At 33.7% G+C, this 20288-nt stretch overlaps 1 protein-coding gene across 1 annotated transcript in view; it reads left to right on the top strand.

Annotated features, from left to right (window-relative positions):
- Positions 1 to 7168: 7168 nt before the first annotated feature.
- The window catches only part of LOC145242721 (monocarboxylate transporter 9-like), a 44183-nt gene continuing 31063 nt past the window's right edge, over positions 7169 to 20288 (top strand). The window contains exon 1 of the mRNA XM_080105865.1: positions 7169 to 7524. Coding sequence (XP_079961991.1) covers positions 7210 to 7524 — 315 coding nt within the window. The 5' untranslated portion in view covers positions 7169 to 7209. The remainder of the gene's footprint in view (positions 7525 to 20288) is intronic.

Raw genomic sequence — 20288 nt, 5'->3', positions numbered from 1 at the left:
CCAACAAGCGACAAAATCCCACCCCTTCAATGTAGAGATCCTTAGATGACGTAAAGCCTTCTACTCAAATAGCTTTTTCCCTCGGACTGCTGCACTTTGGACTTCACTCCCAGGCCCCTGCTTCTCTGACTGTACTAACATGCAGAAATTCAAGTAAAAAGATATCTCGCTGTCCAACTCCATAAATAGTATCCCTGCAAATCTGGTCCTAAATAGTAGCCCCTCATGACTAAGTAGTTTGGTGCTTTGTTTGGGATCAAATGTCAATTTAAAAAAAAAAAAAAATAGTCATCAAAGCCTATCCATAGGAAAAAGGAGTAAAACTCTTGAATTACTGAATTACCAATGCAGCCATAACATTTGGGCAGGGGACGAAGAAACGAAATTTTGAGTACAATGGAACTTCTTTTTGATATTAAGTTAAATCTTGAAATTTTTGTATCTTGAAATTTTCGTATTTTGAAACTTTCGTATCTTGAAACTTTCGTATCTTGAAATTTTCGTATCTTGAAATTTTCGTATCTTGAAATTTTTGTATCTTGAAATTTTCTTATCCCGAAAGATGTTTTACATCTAAACGGCCTAATCCATCCAAAGCTTTATGAAAACACTCATTAAATTTTATAATGAAGGTAAAGAATGAAATAGGAGCCAAATAGTACCTAACCTAACAGTTAATACCTTCAGTTGCTATTTATTTTTAAAAAATTCTTTGACATCCAAATATAAAATTCTATTTAATAAAAAAACAACTCAGAGATATAACAATTTTTTTTAAATCGGTATTTTAAATCACAATCTCAATCAAATCCTTTTTCATTTTATTTATTTATTTATTCATTTATTTATTTTTTTGTGGAGTTGTTTCGTCACTTAGACAGCAAACGTGACCTTTGAAAAATGCCATATTGCAACCAAGATGTTTTAGTAAGACAACTATCTCATAGCCATAAACCTAACCATGAAGAAAAGTGTGAACAAATGAACGGATGAACGATTTGGGGGCAATTTTACTCCTATAATGGCCCGGGGGGGGGGGGCACTAGAGTTATCCTAGAAAATCCGTTCTAGCAAAAAATTTACTTTCCCCCCGACTTGCACATCTGTGCAAAATATAAAAAAAAAATTTAAGGCATGATTATGGAGAACAGTGCAAACAAATGAACAGATGAACGGGAGTGAATTACTAGGTCCAATCACTCCTTTGTCGGAGAAAAACAAGGCCAAAAGCCACTCGAGGATAACAGTTGATGAGATTGTCAGTTGGATGATCAGCGAATTATGAGGGGATTGAAGACAATAAATAAACAGAACTTATTTACTTAAGCGTATAGCTAAAGAAATACTTGTTGGCATTAGACTTGAAAACAACCAAGTTGTAACCAACAGGAAAGTAATCTTGTGTCAGTGAGAACTCAGACATAGACAAAGTATATTTTGATCGTGAAATTATTGAAGTAACCCAAAGGTTTTGTTAGTTTAGTGATATCACTGGAACACAGGGTGGAGCAGGTGTTGGTGTGATTGGAAGAATTAGGAATGAATGAAGTTCAGAAAACATTTTTTTAATGAAAATCGATCGAGACAAGGCATGAAACCACTTGATGTAAGGAGCTAACAAGAACTGTAATACAGTGCATATGAGCATTGGGGAAAATATCAGCAGCAAAGGATGATTGGCTTGCAAAGAGATTGACAGCAGCAGCGGCAGTATCCAAAAAAATGTGCATATGCAAATTAGGAAGTGTGCACGAGAAGAAAAAGGAAAAAGGAGGAGAAGAAAAAGAAAAAGAAGGAGAAAAGAGGACACTAAGTCTTCAAGGGAGAATAGAGTGTATGTTGAAGAAAAGTGAACGTTGGAGATGTAAAGTTGAAAACAAGAATGGACAGGCTGTGCCAAGCATGTGGTCAGAAGAAATAGAAACTCGTGTCAAGTTACATGACCTGTGACAGCAAGAGACTTTTTAAGTGTCGTGAAGATGGGAGAGTGCGGTAATAAAAACATGTTAAAAACAGGAAAATACCAAACCATATTTTTATTTATTTATTCTTTTTAACAAAGGAGTCACCACTTATTAAGGCTCAGAGGCCACTCGAGGATAAGGGTTAATGAGTGTACAGTAGTCAATGAGAAAATATAGTAGTAGTTAGTAGTGGAAATTTTGTAAATTAGATTACTTAAGAGGAACGGCTCATTCAAAAACTTGTTCACATTGGACTTGAAGATGACCATATTGATGTCAGTGGGGAAGCAGGAAAACAGAACAGAGTTCCACAGGCATGAAGAAAGAATCTTTGTTCATGGAATCTATGTTTAGGTTTAGGCACAGGTAAAGAGTGGGGGGAATTATTGATAGTGGTTTTGGCTAAACAAGTGTTTTTCGTGATAGTTTGGCAGGGGTGGGGGGCCATAGATTGGAGCTTAGACAAGCACTTGTCATGAAAATAACGATAAAACAGAGACAGGCTCGCAACGTATCTTCAGTGAGAAAGAGGTTGCAGGGAAGAGAAAAGGTTCCCCACCCTCACTAGGCTACGAAGTTGTATTTTGAACTCTGTCAAGACAGGATAATGTTTTTCTAGTAACTCCAGCCCAGATGTGGCAACAGTACTCCATCCTTGAATGTACTTGTCTCTCATACAGATAGGGGATTGCATCAGCAGTGAGATATCTACTGGAGTGGTAGAATGATCCAACCATTTTTCCAGCAGGCTTGGCAACAGATTTGATGTACGTGTTCCATCTCAGATTAGAAGTAAAGGTTAGACTTAGAAGCTTGTCAAAATATGGAGCCTCCCCAAGACAAGAACCATTAATTTCAATTGATGCCAGACGGAGATCAGAGCATTGATGATTGAAAGATAGAAGCTTGGTTTTAGATGCATTAAAATTAATCAACCACCTCTTTCCCCATTGCACCATGTGATTAAGATCAGAGGAGAGAGAATCAGAGAGAACTTGGTCGTTTATAGTTTTTGAAGTGTTGCTATATAGTGTCGTCAGCATAAATGTCTACAAATGATCTAAAGATGTGATTTCCTTTGCTTGTCACGGCTACGTTACAGTATGAAATTGTTGAAATGACAGGAGATGATTATTGCACTTAGTCTTGAAAAAACCAAGACCGTAGGTAGAAGGAAAACATATGTCATTACTAACCAGCAGAGCGTTATCAGTGTCAACCAAGGAAAGAGTCAATAAGGCATGTGCATGCCATGTGATTAAACATAGCCAATGAGAGTAGAAGATGTGTGTTGCATAGAAAAGTGATATGGTAAACGTGTAATGCGAACCTTGAAAACAGGCTTAGGTCTGATAACCTAAGAAGAAAAGTAAATCTGTGGAGAGTACAGGGAGGTGTGTGCAGAACAGGAGACTTTGATGGTATGGTTTCAGGTTTCAGCTCATGTGGAAAGACCAAGAAAAACATGGAAGAAAATAACAAAAATAGACTTGAGAGAAAAGAGGATTAATAAAGACCTGGCCAGAGATAGATTCATTTAGAAAGTCAATTTTTTAAAGCCTTCCAACACATGTCAGCATGTAAAACGAATGTTAAACCAAAGATGATGATGATGATGATGATGATGATGATGATGATGGGAGGAGGAGGAGGAGGAGGAGGAGGAGGAGGAGGAGGAGGAGGAGGATGCATGTAGTGATTTAGAACCACTTCCATTGTCTTCCCTGGAAAGTTTTACATATAAATACACTTTTTATGTAGGTTCTCTAATGTTTTCTTCTATAGGGAACTCTCTCTCACACATTAAAGACAGGCTTAGATCTGATGACCTCAGTGGAAGAGTAACTCTATGGACGGTATAAGGAAGTATGTGCAGAACATTTAACTTTGTTTAATTAAAAAAAATAAGATTTCTTAGGTCAGTGGAGTTCAGAGATCTGGTCCAACTCCGTGAATGTATGCCCCAAATACTTAAGTATAAATCCTAGTACTGATAAATAGTATGAGAAATATTAATGGTTCGAATATGATGAGATACCCTCATGATGTGGATGCCTGGGGTCATTATCCCATAGCCTTCCCTCCTCCCTATATGCAACTGGTTAGAATTAGTTGATGTAGAACAGTTGAGTTAGCAAAGTCAGTTCGCAGGAGAAAGTCAAAGAAAATATGAGAGAAAGTGATAAAGATTAATTTGACCAAAAAAGGGGAAAATAAAGACCTGGCCAGAGATAGATTAGTTTGGAAGCCGTCCAACACATCCCTGTATGCAAAGCAGATAGTGAACCAACGATGATGATGATGATAACTCTACTCTCTGTCTTATTTGCCAGATGTATGAAATCGACCTTTACCCATCTGTAACATAATGCACATGAGAGCGCGGGAAAATATCAGTAGCAGCAAAGGATAGCTGGCTTGCGAAGAGATTAGCAGCAGCAATAACAAAAACAGCGTATATGCAAATTAGGAAGTGTGTATGAGAAGAAAAAGGCAAAAAAGGAGAAAAAATATACCATATGGTCCGGAGAAAAAAAGTTGACGTTGAAGAAAATGGATGTGTGAAATTGAAAGCGAGAAATGGCTGGATGCAGCTGGCATGAGATTGGAGAAGGAAAGAGTACACTGAGCAAGATGGATAATAGCGAGCGACTTTTAAGCTGGTGTTGTGAGAGGAGAGTAACAACAATAAATGCTTCTTTTCTTTTTTTTTTTTTTTTTATCAAATTTTCACCCCAAACAAGACACATTGCCACTTTGGGGGCTACTATCAGGGGCAGCAACTACTGGGACACTATGTTAGGATTTGGGCAGCAAGATGTCGGTTCACATTACACTTGACCTTCTGCATGTCAGTACAGTTAGGGAAGCAGGGACCTGGAATAGAATTCCAGAGTCTAGCGGTTCTGGGGAAGAAACTACTGGAGTAGAAAGATCTTTTACATCTAGGGATCTCTACAGTGTGGGGGTGGGATTTAGGCGCCTGTCGGGTTTATCGAGGGTGTCTACATCGTGGGGGCACAAGTGTCTGCAGTTCGTCAGAGCATTCACCATTAAAATACTTGTAGAACAGGCAGAGGGATGCAACATTTCGTCGATGGGACAGAGGCTGAAGCTTAGATGCCAGTTCAGGGCCTATCAGATTTGCGACTCTCTTTTGAACCTTGTCTAGGAGCGAGAGACTAGTAGCAGATGCACCAGCCCAAATGTGACAACAATACTCCATACATGGGCGAATGGTGGCCTTATAGAGGTACAGGATACTTTCAGGTCTCAGTAGTTTTCTAGCATGGTAGAGAGAGCCTACCTTCTTCACAGCGGCCCTGGCAATGTTTTCAATATAATTGTTCCAACTCTTGTTTGCTGTGAACGTAAGGCCAAGCAGTTTGAAAGATGTACTCTCAGACATGGAGTCACTGGCCATTGCTATTGGTGGCAGAGAAGGTTTCTTGTAATTATTGAAGGAAACCAAAAGATGCTGACCCGGATTTTATTTATTTCTTTTGTAAAGTAACAACATACATAATTTTCTTTCTTTTGTAAAGTAACAACAAACATAATTTTATTTCTTTTGTAAAGTAACAACATACATAATTTTATTTCTTTTGTAAAGTAACAACATACATAATTTTATTTCTTTTGTAAAGTAACAACATACATAATTTTATTTCTTTTGTAAAGTAACAACATATATAATTTTATTTCTTTTGTAAAGTAACAACATATATAATTTTATTTCTTTTGTAAAGTAACAACATACATAATTTTATTACTTTTGTAAAGTAACAACATACATAATTTTATTTCTTTTGTAAAGTAACAACATACATAATTTTATTTCTTTTGTAAAGTAACAACATACATAATTTTATTTCTTTTGTAAAGTAACAACAAACATAATTTTATTTCTTTTGTAAAGTAACAACATACATAATTTTATTTCTTTTGTAAAGTAACAACATACATAATTTTATTTCTTTTGTAAAGTAACAACATACATAATTTTATTTCTTTTGTAAAGTAACAACATACATAATTTTATTTCTTTTGTAAAGTAACAACATACATAATTTTATTTCTTTTGTAAAGTAACAACATACATAATTTTATTTCTTTTGTAAAGTAACAACATACATAATTTTATTTCTTTTGTAAAGTAACAACATACATAATTTTAGTTCTTTTGTAAAGTAACAACATACATAATTTTATTTCTTTTGTAAAGTAACAACATACATAATTTTATTTCTTTTGTAAAGTAACAACATACATAATTTTATTTCTTTTGTAAAGTAACAACATACATAATTTTATTACTTTTGTAAAGTAACAACATACATAATTTTATTTCTTTTGTAAAGTAACAACATACATAATTTTATTTCTTTTGTAAAGTAACAACATACATAATTTTATTTCTTTTGTAAAGTAACAACATACATAATTTTATTTCTTTTGTAAAGTAACAACATACATAATTTTATTTCTTTTGTAAAGTAACAACATACATAATTTTATTTCTTTTGTAAAGTAACAACATACATAATTTTATTACTTTTGTAAAGTAACAACATACATAATTTTATTTCTTTTGTAAAGTAACAACATACATAATTTTATTTCTTTTGTAAAGTAACAACATACATAATTTTATTTCTTTTGTAAAGTAACAACAAACATAATTTTATTTCTTTTGTAAAGTAACAACATACATAATTTTATTTCTTTTGTAAAGTAACAACATACATAATTTTATTTCTTTTGTAAAGTAACAACATACATAATTTTATTTCTTTTGTAAAGTAACAACATACATAATTTTATTTCTTTTGTAAAGTAACAACATACATAATTTTATTTCTTTTGTAAAGTAACAACATACATAATTTTATTTCTTTTGTAAAGTAACAACATACATAATTTTATTTCTTTTGTAAAGTAACAACATACATAATTTTATTTCTTTTGTAAAGTAACAACATACATAATTTTATTACTTTTGTAAAGTAACAACATACATAATTTTATTTCTTTTGTAAAGTAACAACATACATAATTTTATTTCTTTTGTAAAGTAACAACATACATAATTTTATTTCTTTTGTAAAGTAACAACATACATAATTTTATTTCTTTTGTAAAGTAACAACATACATAATTTTATTTCTTTTGTAAAGTAACAACATACATAATTTTATTTCTTTTCGTTTTAGGCTTAGGATCTGGAATAACTTATTCAGCTATAATGATCAGTCTTGGCTACAATTTCGACAAATACCTTTCCGCAGCCACTGGAATATCAGTCTCTGGCCAGGGCATAGGCCTTCTTACCATCTCGATTCTTGTCAACTTCAGCCTTGAGTACTACAGCTTGAAGGGATCTTTCCTAATTATGGCCTGTCTCACTCTGAATAAATGGGTCTTTGGCAGCCTAATCCGACCTTCCACAATTGAGATGGCTCAAACGAAACGCTTTTGGCTCAAAGGTGCAGCCTCACCATATCCTGATGTTGATATAGAATTTGAAGTGACCAAAGAAACACCTACTGTCATGCTTAAGGTATACCATTTTTATTTTCATGCTTAAGATATATCATTTTTATTTTCATACCATCCAAAAGTAATGCCTCCTATTTTTTATTCTAGACGACTGAAGTTGAAAGTACTTGCAAAAGAAACAGATGGACGAAAACGACTATGGAACTTTATTACATAAATTTGATCGCGATATTAGAACGACCATACAAAAAAATGGAGAAATTACAAACAAAGCAAAAACACTCTACACTGTTCAACAATATATGTCTCTCTCTATATCTCTCTCTCTCTCTATCTCTCTCTCTCTCTATCTCTCTCTCTCTCTCTCTCTCTCTCTATATATATATATATATATATATATATATATACATATATATATATGGGGAACCAAAAATAATTAGAGGAATTCTTTAAAAGAAAACTTATCAGAATATAAAGCTCAATAATTGAGGTGGAGTTTATAACGTTCATTGTTATCTATTATGTCTATAAAAGTGAAAGGGTCTGTCTGTGTGTGTGTACGTGTCCGTGTACATTTCCCTACGCAATAACTCTCACAATCTTTAGTCTACAGACTCAAAATTTGATATACAGGGTACTGAGATTTGGGGAAATCGATGTGATCGGTTTTCGGCCAGAAATTTGCCTGTTAAGGCGTCAAAGTTCAACGATTTGATCTTTGAGAACTCTACCAAACTCCTCCGACAATTTTTGGTCTACACACTTGAAATCTAAGATATAGGTTCCTTGGACATGGATCTAACTTAATAACTTGATTTGAGCTCAAAACAATAAATGTTAAGGGGTTATAATAGGGGTCAAAGTTTTTTAAAAAATGACCAATTTTTTTTTTTGTTTTGTTTTGTTTTTTGCTCAGCATGCACCTCCAAACACCCGGGCAACGCCGGAACGAAATGCTAGTATATCTATAAAAGTGAAAGTGTCTGCCTGTCTGTGTGTGTCTGTGTACATTTCCATACGCAATAACTCTGTCAATTTTTAGTCTACATACTCGAAATTTGATATACAGGATACTGAGATTTGGGAAAATCAATGTGACCGGATTTCGGCCAGAAATTTGGCGATTAAGGGTCAAAGTTCAACGATCTGACTTTTGAGAACTCTACCAAACTCCTCCGACAATTTATGGTCTAAACACTTGAAATTTTAGATATAGGTTCCTTGGACATGGATCTAGCTTAACTTGATTTGAGCCCAAAACAATAAATTTTAAGTCGTCATAATAGGGGTCAAAGTTTCAAAAATTTACCGCTTTTTTTTTTTTTTGCTCAACATACACCTCCAAATACCCGGGCAACGCCGGGCAGAAATGCTAGTATATATATATATATATATATATATATATATATATATATATATATATATATATATACCGGTATGCAAATCCAGTGATTATGGTCTTACAAAATATTATTAGATGTAATAATTTATACAAGACAATCCCTAAATAAAATTGCTTAATACACAAGATAGAGCAAATAAATAATATATTAGGTATTTAAATATTATGATTTGAAAAAGTTAATTTTCAAATATAAAAATTTTTATTATATGCAAAACAAAAAATACATTTTAATAAGTATATTTCCTTAACACATGGGTTTTCGATGTTTATTCATCTCCTCAGAGAAAAAATATTAGCAAATATTATAAATGGTTTGCACCTTATTTGTTAAAAGCAATAAACATAGAAAAAATTAAAAGTTTTAAAGTTTTTAAATCATTTTAGCTACAGAGACTAAAGGAAAATTTGATATCGAGACAGAAAAAAGGATATTGAACTTCAGATCCAAAATGCATGCTAAATCCTGAAATGGAAGTTCTTGGTAGTAAGGAGGTAAAACGATCCAACACGGATTGTAATATTTCCAAGTTACCAAGTAACATTCTCATGTAAACATATTTCCAATTTTCTAGTTATAAAGACATGCTAATAATATTGAGTTATCGTTCTTTCTTAGCTAACTTCTTTCTCGAATTGTTTGGACGGCAACTATATTTTCTTTATCTAATTTTTATTTGATAATTTCATGTGGAACGATGAAACAAGGCGTAATTTTAGGTTTTTAATATTTTTTGTCATTTTTTTTCTAAATCATGGTCTAAGTAAATTATTCAATTGCTATTCATGAAGTTAACGGTTTTTATTCTCTGTCAAATAGCAAAAAAACTGCGAATATTGCATGCAATTAAAAACGTAATAATAATAATAAATAATTATAAGAAGAACAACTAATAATGATAATAATAATAAATAATAAATAATATTAAGAAATAATAATAATAATAATAATAAATAATATTAAGAAATAATAATAATAATAAATAATAATAATGATAATTAATAATAATAATAAATAATAATAATAATAATAATAATAATAATAAATAACAAATAATAATAATAATAAATAATAATAATAATGATAATTAATAATAATAATAATAATAATAAATAATAATAATAATAATAAATAATAATAATAATTATTATAATAAATAATAATAATAAATAATAATAATACATAACAAATAATAATAATAATAAATAATAATAATAAATAATAATAATAAATAATAATAATAATGATAATAATAATAATAATGATAATTAATAATAATAATAATAAATAATAATAATAATAATTATAATAAATAATAATAATAAATAATAATAATAATAATAATAATATAATAATGATAATTAATAATAATAATAATAAATAATAATAATAATAAATAATAATAATAAATAATAATAATAAATAATAATAATAAATAATAATAATAAATAATAATAATAATAATAATAATGATAATTAATAATAATAATAATAAATAATAATAATAATAATTATAATAAATAATAATAATAAATAATAATAATAAATAACAAATAATAATAATAATAAATAATAATAATAAATAATAATAATAAATAATAATAATAATAATAAATAATAATAATAATGATAATTAATAATAATAATAAATAATAATAATAATAATAATAATAATAATAATAAATAATAATAATAAATAATAATAATAAATAACAAATAATAATAATAATAAATAATAATAATAAATAATAATAATAATAAAGATAATTAATAATAATAATAATAAATAATAATAAATAATAATAATAATAAATAATAAATAATAATAATATTAAATAATAATAATAATAATAAATAATAATAATAATATTGATAATTAATAATAATAAATAATAATAATAATAATAATAATAATAATAATAATAATAATAATAATAATAATAAATAATAAATAAATTTTGTTTTAAATAAATTTTGATTTAAATAAATTTTGTTTTAAATAAATTTTGTTTTAAATAAATTTGGTTTTAAATAAATTTTGTTTTAAATAAATTTGGTTTTAAATAAATTTTGTCTTAAATAAATTTGGTTTTAAATAAATTTGGTTTTAAATAAATTTTGTTTTAAATAAATTTTGTTTTAAATAAATTTTTTTTTAAATAAATTTTGTTTTAAATAAGTTTTGTTTTAAATAAGTTTTGTTTTAAATAAGTTTTGTGTTAAATAAGTTTTGTTTTAAATAAGTTTTGTTTTAAATAAATTTTGTTTTAAATAAATTTTGTTTTAAATAAATTTGGTTTTAAATAAATTTTGTTTTAAATAAGTTTTGTTTTAAATAAATTGGGTTTTAAATAAATTTGTTTTAAATAAATTTGTTTTAAATAAATTTTATTTTAAATAAGTTTTGTTTTAAATAAATTTTGTTTTAAATAAATTTGGTTTTAAAATAAAATAAATTAAAAAGGACAATTAAAGGAATCGATTTTGGCATCGGAAAATATGCACAAATTTTTCTGATTCTGATACTGATTGCAATACCTTAAAAAGTTGTAATTTTTCTGATTAATCATATCAACACTAATTAATGAAGACAATGGAGAGTATTTCACGACCGGGCAACGCCTAGTACCTCTGACTCTATATATCCCCTTTCCTAAAAATATATATGAAATAAAGTGATTGTTAGATCATAAAATGCTTCAGACATTTCTGGAACTGACCGCCTATAAACCCCTTCTCTTAAAAATATATATATGAAATAAAGTCATTTATAGATCGTAAACTGCTTCAGCTATTTCCGGGATTGACTCCATACACACATCCTCTCAAAAATTATGCATGAAATAAAGTGATTTTTTAAAACTGCTTTAGTTGTGCTAACTTTTCAATAAGTTACAGGTAAGAGTTTTATATGGTTACAATATTGTAGAAGTATTTTTTTCTTATTTAAAAGTCATACTACATGATTTTACGTGATTTTTGGTTTTACTGACTTTTTATGTACGCGACTGGTAAGACTTTCTTTGTGTTCTCATATAGATAGAATACTGTACAAGTACCTTATTTCTTGGGTAGAATACCGTACAAGACAGACCATCAAAACTGCTATTTTTAACTTAAGCATGACAGACTACTATAACCCTGATTTTAAACTTAAGTGTAACCGATCAGCTAAAATATTATTTCAGTCTCAAGCATGACAAACTGGCCGATGGACAAATTCTTGTAGATCTCCATGAATACATCTAATACATAAAGTAAAGCTGGTCTTTTATCATCTCTTTGTTGTCGATAGCTTTCTTCCTACAAAATCAATATTATATTCTCGTTTATGAGTTTTATCTCAAATCATCATTGTTGAGAATAAAATAAAATTTTATTTAATTCCTTCCAGAAAATGCTTTGTCCAGCTCGGGCTTATTTTCAAATGGAATCCAAGTTAAAAAAAAAAAAAGAAAAGAAAAAGGATATAACTTTTTATTTACTTGTAAAAAGTTAACTCTCTTTGAATGAAACTTCAAAAAATAATATTTTAAATGGCAAAGAAGAAATTGCAATTAAATACCATAATCATCGTTCATTGCTTTTCCACTACTTGGCCAGACTATCCTACTATTCTATACATAAACGGTAGCGGATTCATATCAAACATTTCTTTTTACTTCATAACCCCAGTCTCTTGAACACTAACAATCTGCTCCTTCCCACCAAGCCGCCACTTAACTCCTATATTGCACAGCATTTCTAGTGGAATCTTTAACTTCCAGCCCCTAACCCTCACATGTGTTGCAGGCCAGGATATGAATATCCTAACTCGCTACAAAAGAAAATAATGAAACGAATGGAATGAAGGAAACAAAAACTCAATTGCTGGAAAAAATAAACGTGTCGTTTATTTACTGTTGAAAAATTAATGTTTTAGGTGTAACACGTGTTCATGTCCACGTTCGGGTGTAACCATCGTTTGTTGCGGAACTGGTGGTATAGAAAGAAAAAGGAAATGGGTGTTCATCTCACGTTCGGGTCACTATCATTTGTTCGCGCGTGGCAAGAAAAGGAAATGGAGTAGAGAAACGAGAAATGGCAGTCGGTCATGTAGAAAGAGAAAGAGAGAGAGGATTGACATCAGTTAAGCTGCGCGCCATGTTAGCAATCAACTACGCGGAGGTGTTCTCGGGCACAAGTTGTAGAAGAGTTGTCTGGTTGATGGACCAAAACAATAGGGGAAAAAAGAGTGAGAAAGTCAATCCAGTTCATGGAGAGAGAAAGCGTATAAAGTGTACGTACTGTCTGTTAGCTTTTGCCCAACATAGTAGCAGGTGGCGTGATGCACGCGGGTGCGCGTGCACTGTAAGGGAGGCGGCTGGTCCGCCGACCACTCGGCTCGGTGAGTGTATGTATGCAAACGTGAATATATGTATGTGTGTGTACGTGCATGCGTATGTTTGTGTGCACGTATATATATGACAAGAAAAATGGCTTGAGATGTGAACGCATGTTTTGTGTGAAACTAGAAAAGGCTCGCGCACATACTAACTGCTTAGTCATCACTAAACATGCATACATTTTTACCTCTTAAACATGCATTAGAGTTCATTCCTATTCAGTTAAGTATTTAACAGCCAAAGTATGTACTCAGGAGCAAAGCGATCTGCATTACATAACTATGTCTCCTCCTAGATAGTTTTGCAACGATTAATACGAAACTGAACCGATACTCCTTGTTATACTAAATGTCCATGACTCTTACTTGAAAGCTGAAATTATCTTCCCTCAATAATAGAAACACACTTTATACCTACAACTTCAACTTTATTCGCATCTACTGAAAACCTGCCCATATATCTATTTACCTAATTATACATGACTCAAAACTCAAAAAAGGGAAAGCCTCAAACCACATTATCTCCTTTCTAACAAGCCTTCTTACAAATCTTAGTTGCTTACACTGCATGAACTCTACTCACCCCCTTTATCCAGTAACAATGAAATAGCAATGCCCCTAATTCACTTTGAGGAGTGTAACTATTCAGCAGATATATAACCTCTACAAACTAACCCAGTAACATTAACTAACCATGCGGGGTCGCAGAAATACCTGGATTAGAACCCAGGCACGGAGCAACCCCTCTCTGTGCTGGTGGATCCAGTAGATCTTCCCAGATCATCCGTCTAGGAGAAGAAAAACTCTGAAACTAAACCAAAGGGGAGGAAGGCCTCTTCAGTCTTGGATGACAACCTTCCTAGAGCTGGTGGCTCAAACAAATTACCGGTTTGCAAACCTAAACTGCTTAAGGAGTAGATAGGCTCTGTCTATTGCCCAACTTCCATACTCCTTCTTTGCCTATTAGTCAGGCACAGAGATGCTATCACAGTGATTCGACAGAAACACTCACGAATATAATTTTGCTGATGTTGAAGCATTTCTCCTAACAAATACCCCAGATATCTTAGCACTAAGTGAGACTAACCTACGCTCCTCCATCCCCTCTAACTACTTTAACATGCCTGGATATCTCCCACTCTGCCGTAAGGACTCTGGCAGACACATGCACGGACTTGGAGTTTACATTCGTAATACCCTTCCCTTGACTAGAGAAACAAACCTAGAATCGGATGCCCAAGCCTTTATGTGCTTTAGACTAAACATACAACATAACATTAGCTACTTTTACTTTCTCTACCACTCTCCCTCGACCCAGGACTGCAGCATAATAAACAAAGGCAGCACAACACATAACTTCTCTATATCTCACTCCCTATCACAAATTGTTACGTTTCCAACCCGTTTCCCTGACCAGGAAGAACAACATTCATCACTTCTAGATCTGTTTTTGATCACAGTTCCCAATGATTGTATAACGAATGCCGACAACCTGCTTGGGAACGCTGATCATGCAGTGATAATGGTTGAAATCGCCCTAAACTCTAGAGCCAAAACTGAAGAGCCAGTGCTCAAAACAACGAGATATTATAAAAAGGCTGACTGGGAAGGCATCAGAGATCTTATCAGAAATGCCCCATGGGGAAATATTTTTTCTCTTCCTGCTGAACAGTTCGCAAATGAGACCACTGAATGGTTCAAAACTGCAATCGAAGCGCATGTTACCATGCGGAAATTTTATAGCAAACCCCACTCGCTCCAATGGTTTACTTCAACTTGCGCAACTGCCATTGCTCAAAGGCAGCATGAATCCCACAGATTTAACCGACATAAGTCCAGTTCAAACAGACGAAGTACATAGAAGCTAAAAGTAACATTAAGAAAGAAATAGCGACAGCTAAGAGAGAATTTACTGAAATCACTAAAAAACGCATCAAAGCAGAAAAACTAGGAACTCGTGACTTCTGGAAAATCTACAACAGTGTAGTAAATAATGGGCAATCAACAATTCCCCCACTAACCAAAAATCACGAGGTTGTTTGCTCAGCAACCGAGAAGGCTAACATGCTTGCCAGTCAGTTTGCCTAAAACTCCACACTAGACCCTTCCAACCACCCCCTACCTGAATTTCCTATGCAGACAGACACCATGCTAGACGATCTGAAAATCACCCCTGCTCAGGTGCATGCTATCATAAAAACCTTGACACTTCAAAAGCATGTGGACCCAATTTCATCCCAGCTGTGCTATTAAAAATGTGCTCAGCCGAAGTAGCTCCAGTTCTCTCCAAACTCTACAACAAATGCCTTAATGAATCCTGCTTTCCGGGCTGTTCTGTGGTACCAGTATTCAAGAATTCTGGCGAAAGAACTGACCCATCAAATTATCGCCCCATTAGCCTCCTCCCACTTTTTGCCAAAATATTTGAGACCTTAATTAACCATGCTCTAGTCCATCACCTTACAGATGCTAAACTTCTGACTGACCAACAATATGGATTTAGACAAGCCCGTTCCACAGCAGACATCCTAACTGTAATCTCTGAACGTATATACCATTCACTGGACAAAGCGGGGGAGGGCAGAGCGGTAGCTCTAGATATATCTAAGGCTTTTGACAGGGTATGGGATGAAGGTCTCCTCAGGAAAATTAGATCATATGGTATCACTGGTAGAATACTTAACATAATTAAATCCTTCTTAGATAAGAGAAAAATCCAGGTAGTCCTCGATGGTCATACATCTAAACAATATGATATAAATGCGGGAGTGCCCCACGGGTCTATCCTTGGACCTCTATTGTTCCTGATATTTATAAATGACCTCCCCGACAAGATTGCCTCTGAGATGGGTATATATGCTGATGACACCACACTCTATAACAGGCACAACAGGAAAACAAATGAACACATATCTAAAGAAATGGCAGAAACACTAGAGGATGACCTCCAATCTGTAGTGGAATGGGGAGAAAAATGGATGGTCAGGTTCAATGCCACCAAGACTAAACTAGTTTCATTCAATAATTACAAGAAACTTTCTCTACCACGTATAGCAGTAGCCAACGACTGAGTACATCTTTCAAACTCCTTGGCCTAACGTTCCCAGAAAATATGAGTTGGAACAATTACATTGAAGGCATTGCCAGGGCCGCTGCAAGAAAGGTGGGCTCTCTCTACTGTGCTAGAAAACTACTAACACCCGAAAGTATCCTGTATCTCTATAAGGCCACCATTCGCCCATGTATGGAGTATTGCTGTCATATTTGGGCTGGTGCATCTGCAACTAGTCTCTCACTCCTTGACAAGATTTAAAAGAGAGTCGCAAATCTGATAGGCCCTGAATTGGCATTTAAGCTTCAGCCTCTGTCTCATCGACGAAACGTTGCATCCCTCTGCCTTTTCTACAAGTATTTTAATGGTGAATGCTCTGACGAACTGCAAGCACTTGTACCCCCATGACGTGAACACCTTTGACAAACTCGACAGGCTGCTAAATCCTACCCCCACACTGTAGAGATCCCTAGATGTAAAAGATCTTTCTACTCCAGTAGTTTCTTCCCCAGAACCGCTAGACTTTGGAATTCCATTCCAGGTCCCTGCTTCCCCAACTGTACTGACGTACAGAAGTTCAAGTGTAAAGTGAACCGACATCTTGCTGCCAAAATCCCTACATAGTACCCCAGTAGTTGTTGCCCCTGATAGTAGCCCCCTATACCAAAGTGGCAATTTGCCTTGTTTGGGGTGAAAATGTAATAAAAAAATAAAAAAATAAAAAATAAAAAAATAAAAAATATTGCAAATATCAAGAATAAATGCCATCATAAGATTTCTTGTGAAATTTTTACCTTGAAAATTGTTTTTACAAGACTTGTATAAACTAGCAGGCAGATCTGGCGTTGCCCAGAATTAAGTGAAGATCAACAACCTCCTACTCTCCTACTCACCTGACCAGATACAGTCGAGACAGACACTGGTTTCTGTATGTTATTCTGTACAGCGTTTTCCACATTTTAGTGTCCAGTCTGTTTATGTCCTTTTGTGGCCAATCAACAATACTAAATCTGTATGTTATCACAGTTGCTAGTTGGTTGATATCAGGTATCTTTTTTTGTTTGTAAGTTTTGCTTTACAGATTTTCCGAACAAAATGTATATATTATTCTCTGCCAATTTTTTCTCTCATTCTGACATGCTAAATTGAATCGCTTGAATGCCAAGGGTATTTGTATTTTTCCTGCTCTTCTAGGTCCTTGATGTCAATGTCTTCATCAAACTATATGTTTTCCATTTGGACCTTCTTTCCAATTTTGATGGAGCACTTGGCAGTCACAAATCAAACTTCATTCCAATATCTCTAAAGAATTTATGTACGATCTGTAAGAGACAACTTAAATCAACGTCTGAGTTGGCATACAGCTTGAGGTCGTTCATGAAGAGCATGTAGTTGACTCTTTTGTTTGGGTCTTGTTGGCCACTTTGGCTCAGATTGTAAGCACTCGAGTTTTTGTTAACTAATTTCCGTAACAGATCTATCATCAGGCATGTTATGTTGTTCGAACACGTGGTTGTAAATGTGTCTTAATATTAAAGCTACAAGCTAGATGAAGATAAAATGAAGCGTCTTACCATTAGAATAGCTGCCTAGTTGATAGAGGCACATAAGTAGAAACCAGGATGACTGGAGAAAGAGATGACACAAAGAGATAGAAATCTGAGAAAGCAAGCATGTTTATTTCATCAGGACGCCATTACAGGAAGTGCCTCTTCTGGTCCGCAGTAAACGGAAGTCGTTCAAACAATCATGTAGTAAATGTCCTTGTTATATATATATATATATATATATATATATATATATATAAATAACAAGGCAGAAGAGTGAAGGAGATAGGCTATATCCTTGGAAGATTCCTCTTCTGATTTTAATTCTAGGGATTTTTACAGTTCAGTCTGTGTGGCTTAATGTCATGGTAGTTTACCACATTTGCATATGTACAGCCATGGTCTCTTTAATTGCTGGACGAGTTTTATACAAATCTACCCATCACCGTAGCCATGTGTGGGGAACACTATAAAATGACTTTTTGGTAATCCATGCCATAGTTATGTTTCTTTGTCTCTTTTTATAAGAATGGCATCAATTGTGATGGATGGCTCTCGTCTGGGTGAGGCTCCGTGTTTTGACAAGCTTCTGGGTTTAACCTTTACTCCTGATCTGAAATGGAACACGTACATCAAGTCTGTTGCCAAGGTCGCTGGAAAGATGGTGGGATCCTTCTACCGCTCCAGAAGATATCTCACTACTGATGCAATTCTCTATCTATATAAAAGCCAAGTACGTCCAAGGATGGAATACTGTTGCCATATCTGGGCAGGAGCTGCTAAAAACAGCCTATCCTGCCTTGACAGAGTACAAAATAGACTTCGTGGTTTAGTGGGGGATGCCCTTTTTTCTACCCTGCAACCTCTCTCCCACAGAAGAGACGTTGCGAGCCTGTCCTTGTTTTATCGTTATTTCCATGGCAGATGCTCGTCTGAACTCCAATCTCTCGTCCCCACTCGCCAATCTTTCACGAGAAACACCCGTCTTGCTGAATCCACTGTGAAAAATTTCCCCCACTCTATATCTGTGCCTAAATCAAAACGCGGATTCCATGAACAAAGGTTCTTTCTTAGAACTGCACGCCTATGGAACTCTGTTCCGTCTGCCTGCTTCCCTCAGGACTACAATTTGGATATCTTCAAGTCCAATGTTAACAAATTCCTAATGAACCGCCCCCTTAAGTAAACACTTCAGCAAATCTCCTCACTAACTTTATGTACTTGCAATAACCCTTATCCCTGAGTGGCTTCCGGGCCTTGATAAGTGGTGATCACTGTGTAAAAAAAAAAAAAAAAAAAAAAAGAATGATTTTATTGATTTCAAATACAAATGTCAAGTATCATGGTTCAATGGTGCCCTAAAGAAAAACATCTGCTGTTGATTTTATGCCCTATGCCTTTCTGCTTGTGCAGTGATAAAACTTCTTAAATGCACTTGTGGTGTTAGGCTGTATAAGGTGTTAACTTTGGTCAAAATTGGACTTCCTTCTTTAATCGGATTATTTGATTATCAATTTTCGATATGTATTTCAATACAAAACTTATCAAAGAACACTCCCAGATACATAGTGCCTTTTATATATCAGTTATTTTTTTTTTTGTTTTTTTTTTTTTTACATGGTAGTCACCACTTATCAAGGCCCGGAGGCCATTTGGGGATAAGGGTTATTGCGTGTACAGTAATCAATGGGACAATATCGTAGTAATCGCTAGTAATGGAGATCTGATAAAGTGTCTTACTTAAGGGGGCGATTTATCAGGAATTTGTTTATGTTGGATTTGAAGACATCCAAGTTGTAGTCAGGTGGGAAACAGACAAACGGCAGAGAGCTCCAAAGGCATGCACTTCTAAGAAAGAACCTTTGTTCATGGAATCCACGTTTTGATTTAGGCACAGACAAAGAGTGGGGAAAATTATTGATAGTGGTTTCAGCTAGACTGGCGTTTTTCATAAAAGATTGTCGAGATGGGACCAGAGATTGGAGCTCAGGCGAGCACTTGCCATGGAAATAACAATAAAACAACAACATGCTCGCAACGTCTTTTCTGTGGGAGAGAGGTTGCAGGGAAGAGAAAAGGGCCTCCCCCACTAAGCTACGAAGTCTATTTTGTACTCTGTCAAAGCAGAATAGGCTGTTTTTAGCAGCTCCTGCCCAGATGTGGCAGCAGTACTCTATCCTTGGACGAACTTGGCTTTTATAAAGATAGAGAATTGCATCAGTAGTGAGATATCTTCTGGAGCGGTAGAAGGATCCCACCATTTTTCTAGCGACCTTGGCAACGGATTTGATGTACGTGTTCCATTTCAGATCAGGAGTAAAGGTCAAACCCAGAAGCTTGTCAAAACATGAAGCCTCCCCAAGACGAGAGCCATCCATTTCAATTGATGCCAGATGGGGATCAGAGCGTTGATGATGTAAAGATAGGAGTTTGGTTTAG

This window comes from Euprymna scolopes, chromosome 21 (assembly GCF_053919585.1).
Source record: "Euprymna scolopes isolate OS-2025 chromosome 21, ASM5391958v1, whole genome shotgun sequence".
In the NCBI taxonomy this organism is placed as follows: domain Eukaryota; kingdom Metazoa; phylum Mollusca; class Cephalopoda; order Sepiida; family Sepiolidae; genus Euprymna; species Euprymna scolopes.
Note: the sequence above shows the minus strand (reverse complement) of the source record. Positions and strands in the feature narration are given on the sequence as shown.